Source organism: Aphis gossypii, unplaced genomic scaffold (assembly GCF_020184175.1).
Source record: "Aphis gossypii isolate Hap1 unplaced genomic scaffold, ASM2018417v2 Contig00791, whole genome shotgun sequence".
NCBI classification, from domain to species: Eukaryota; Metazoa; Arthropoda; class Insecta; order Hemiptera; family Aphididae; genus Aphis; species Aphis gossypii.
In genome coordinates, this window is record NW_026083284.1 from 19,513 (window position 1) to 22,624 (window position 3,112).

General features: G+C 32.9%; 1 protein-coding gene across 1 annotated transcript; it reads left to right on the top strand.

The window, feature by feature from the left end:
- The first annotated feature begins 1,248 nt into the window (after positions 1 to 1,248).
- On the top strand, positions 1,249 to 2,366 carry LOC126555306 (E3 SUMO-protein ligase KIAA1586-like). The gene is made up of 2 exons (XM_050210251.1): positions 1,249 to 1,468; positions 1,538 to 2,366. The coding sequence occupies exons 1-2, from the start codon at positions 1,435 to 1,437 to the stop codon at positions 2,353 to 2,355; spliced, it is 852 nt and encodes a 283-aa protein (XP_050066208.1). The 5' UTR covers positions 1,249 to 1,434; the 3' UTR covers positions 2,356 to 2,366.
- The last annotated feature ends 746 nt before the right edge of the window (positions 2,367 to 3,112 follow it).

Consider the following 3,112-nt stretch of genomic DNA (forward strand, 5'->3'; position numbering starts at 1 on the left):
TAAGTTGTTTAAAATTATTAGGAATTTACCTTTTGAGACTTAGTCATTGAGTCAAAATAATGCTCAAATTTTTGGGACTTGATAATGGCTGATGAACATTGTGAAAGTACAGTTGATCTTCCAGAATCATTTATCGTTCTAGCTAAACCAAATACACTGTTATTATCATCAGTATCATCTAGATCCAATACATATTTTTGAACTCTTCCTACTGAACTAGCTGTAGAAGTTGATTCTAGATTTTGATTAAGATCACTACTTACCAAGTCTGAAATGGAAATTATTAAAATATTTTAAAATATAATTTAAAAAAATATTACATTGCATAAAATGAAAATAGTGAATACCAACCTTCATTTCCATCATCATTTATTAAATTTTTAGACTTTGAACTACTTAGCTTCTTTTTCATTATATGCTTTCTCAAATATTTGGTTCTAATATTAGCTGGACACTTGATGCACTTAGATATATGAAACTCCATTTTGGTTGCGTTAATAAAATTATAAAAAACATTGCAATAAATACACTGGGTCCCAGAACGGCCGTTGATTGTGCGTTTTATAAATTGATTTGATTTGATGAAGACAATACCAAAAACATTTTCAGAATTGCATATTTTATAGCGAAGAACCAGAGACCTTTTACAGATATGCCTAAGCTTTACATCAAATTAATGGACTACATATGGGCCGTATCCTTCAAAAAAACAAAACCTGTGGTAATATAATTGATCATATAAGCTTAAAAATGAGAAAAAAGTTGTGTAATGAGATCGTTTTAAACAAAAGAAAACTCTGTATAATTGTAGATGAGTCTATTACCTTAAGCCATAAAACAATGCTAGTAATTTGTCTGAGGGCAGCAATAGCTAGTGATGAAGAAGTAATTACATTTTTTTTCGATATTGTAGAATTAAAAAATACAACTGCTGAAATTATATACACTAATATAATAAATAATTTATCGAAATATGGCTTAACCATGATTATTTAAAACACAACCTGGTGGCATTTGTTAGTGATGGTGCGTCGAATATGTTGGGGAGGATATCAGGAGTTGGTATTAAATTACAAAGTTTGTAGACTAATATTATTGTTTGGCATTGTTGCAATCATAGATTGGAATTGGCGGTGTCCGACACCCTTAAAGAAGTGCAAGGAATAAATCATTTTCAACTTTTTATAGAAAAACTGTATGCATTATACCACCAATCCCCTAAAAATATGAATGAGTTAAGTTTGTGCTGAATCATTAGAAGAAAAACTGTTGGTAATTGGAAAAATATTTACGATCAGGTGGGTTGCTTCAAGTGAACAAAGGTTAAAAGCTGTTTGGAACAATTACTCTGCACTATATCAACATTTTTTAAAAGCATCATTTGACTGCCATAGAGACTCAAAAGAAAAGGTCAAGTATATTGGATTGAAAAGAATGTTGGGTTCAGTTGAGTTTGTTCATAACTTAGGTACATAACAATCAAAATAATAATAATATTATACAACAATTTTAATTACTGTTTCCATTATGTACATAGATGTTATGCATGATGGATTATCTGAATTGGCTACATTATCTTTGCAGCTTCAAAATAGAAGTATTTCACTTTGGAATGCCAATACTTGCATTGAGCGTACAATTCGCGTACTTAATTCAATGGCCAATCAACCTGGACCAAGATCTGAAGAAGCTAGTCACGCTTGTGTAAATTTAATTTTTAAAGATGTTCCATTGATAAATTATGCTAAGATACCAAAAATAAACTCTGGGCAGTTTTTTAGAAGTCTTTCAAATAATATGCACTCTAGACTTTTCACATTTCAGGCGTCAAATACCGCAAGTTCCGGCAATACTTTCAAAAACAAATACGAAGATCTCCTCAAAGACATGGAAGTTCTTGAACCTAAATCTTGGCCCGATAATTGTGATATTCAATTTGGAGATAAAAATATTAGAAGACTGACAGCTACATTTCAAGTCGATGAAAGATCTACTGTACAAGGTTTTCGAGAATATAAAGACACTAGAGTTATATCATCAATATCACCTTTAAACCCATTATTAGTGGCCATCAAAACAATTGCAATTTCATCATCTGAGTGTGAAAGGACATTCAGTGCTATGAATAACACTGTTACATTTGAAAGAAATAAACTAACTACACAACACATATCTTCACTCCTCTTCATACAATGTGTTGGTCCTCCAGTAATAGCTTTTAATCCAGCCAACTATGTAAAGTCATGGATCCTCAATGGAAGAAGATATGCGAATGAGTTGTGCTGTCCAAAAAGACAACTAAAAAATTGTGATAATTATTCTCAACTATGGAATCTTTTAAATGAAGATGTATAATTAATAATTATAGAAATAATAATAATAATTTTATACACTACATATAAAAATTTGTCGTTGTATTCAGTGGCGTAGAAAGGAGGCGGGGGCTTGTCAATTTTTTGATTTTAGGGACGCTACATTTTTAAAAGTAGCTAGAGTACTTCTACTCGAAATTATTCTAAGTGTTTTTATTTAAATTATTCTAAGTCCATTAATTAATTAATTAAACTTGTGAAAAATATTCTAAGTCCAGGAGACATAAAATATTAAACTGGGTGACGTGAAGTGCTTGCTCTAACTCTGGTGGATCACGTCTAAAATGTGCCTAATCTGGAACCCCTTATATATCGTCCAGAAGCCCCCCCGGTACCTTCAGGTCCCTGCTGGTCATCTGCACCTGCATCCGCTTCTTCCCACGCCTCTGCATTATCTCTGCGGTGTTGTGCGTCAATCATATATCGATGATTTCCTGTGAAATCGCAAGCGCGCGTATGATGATGTCACGTGTGACCATGAACGATCCCGCTATACGGTGTGTGATAATATATTATGTTATTACGGATGCGGGGCCAGTATTTCCAAGAGAAGTTGCTTGCTCCGCTGCTTCTAATTTATAAGCGTTATAGGCCTACAGCGCCTTTCGCCTATTAATTTAACTATGGTTTTGAGTGGTTTTTTCCCTTCACTTTTAGGCATACAATTATCGACAATTACTGGTCTTTATCTACCACGAACCCGTCCATGAGTTCTAGGAATACTTCCCAATTTGGATTTG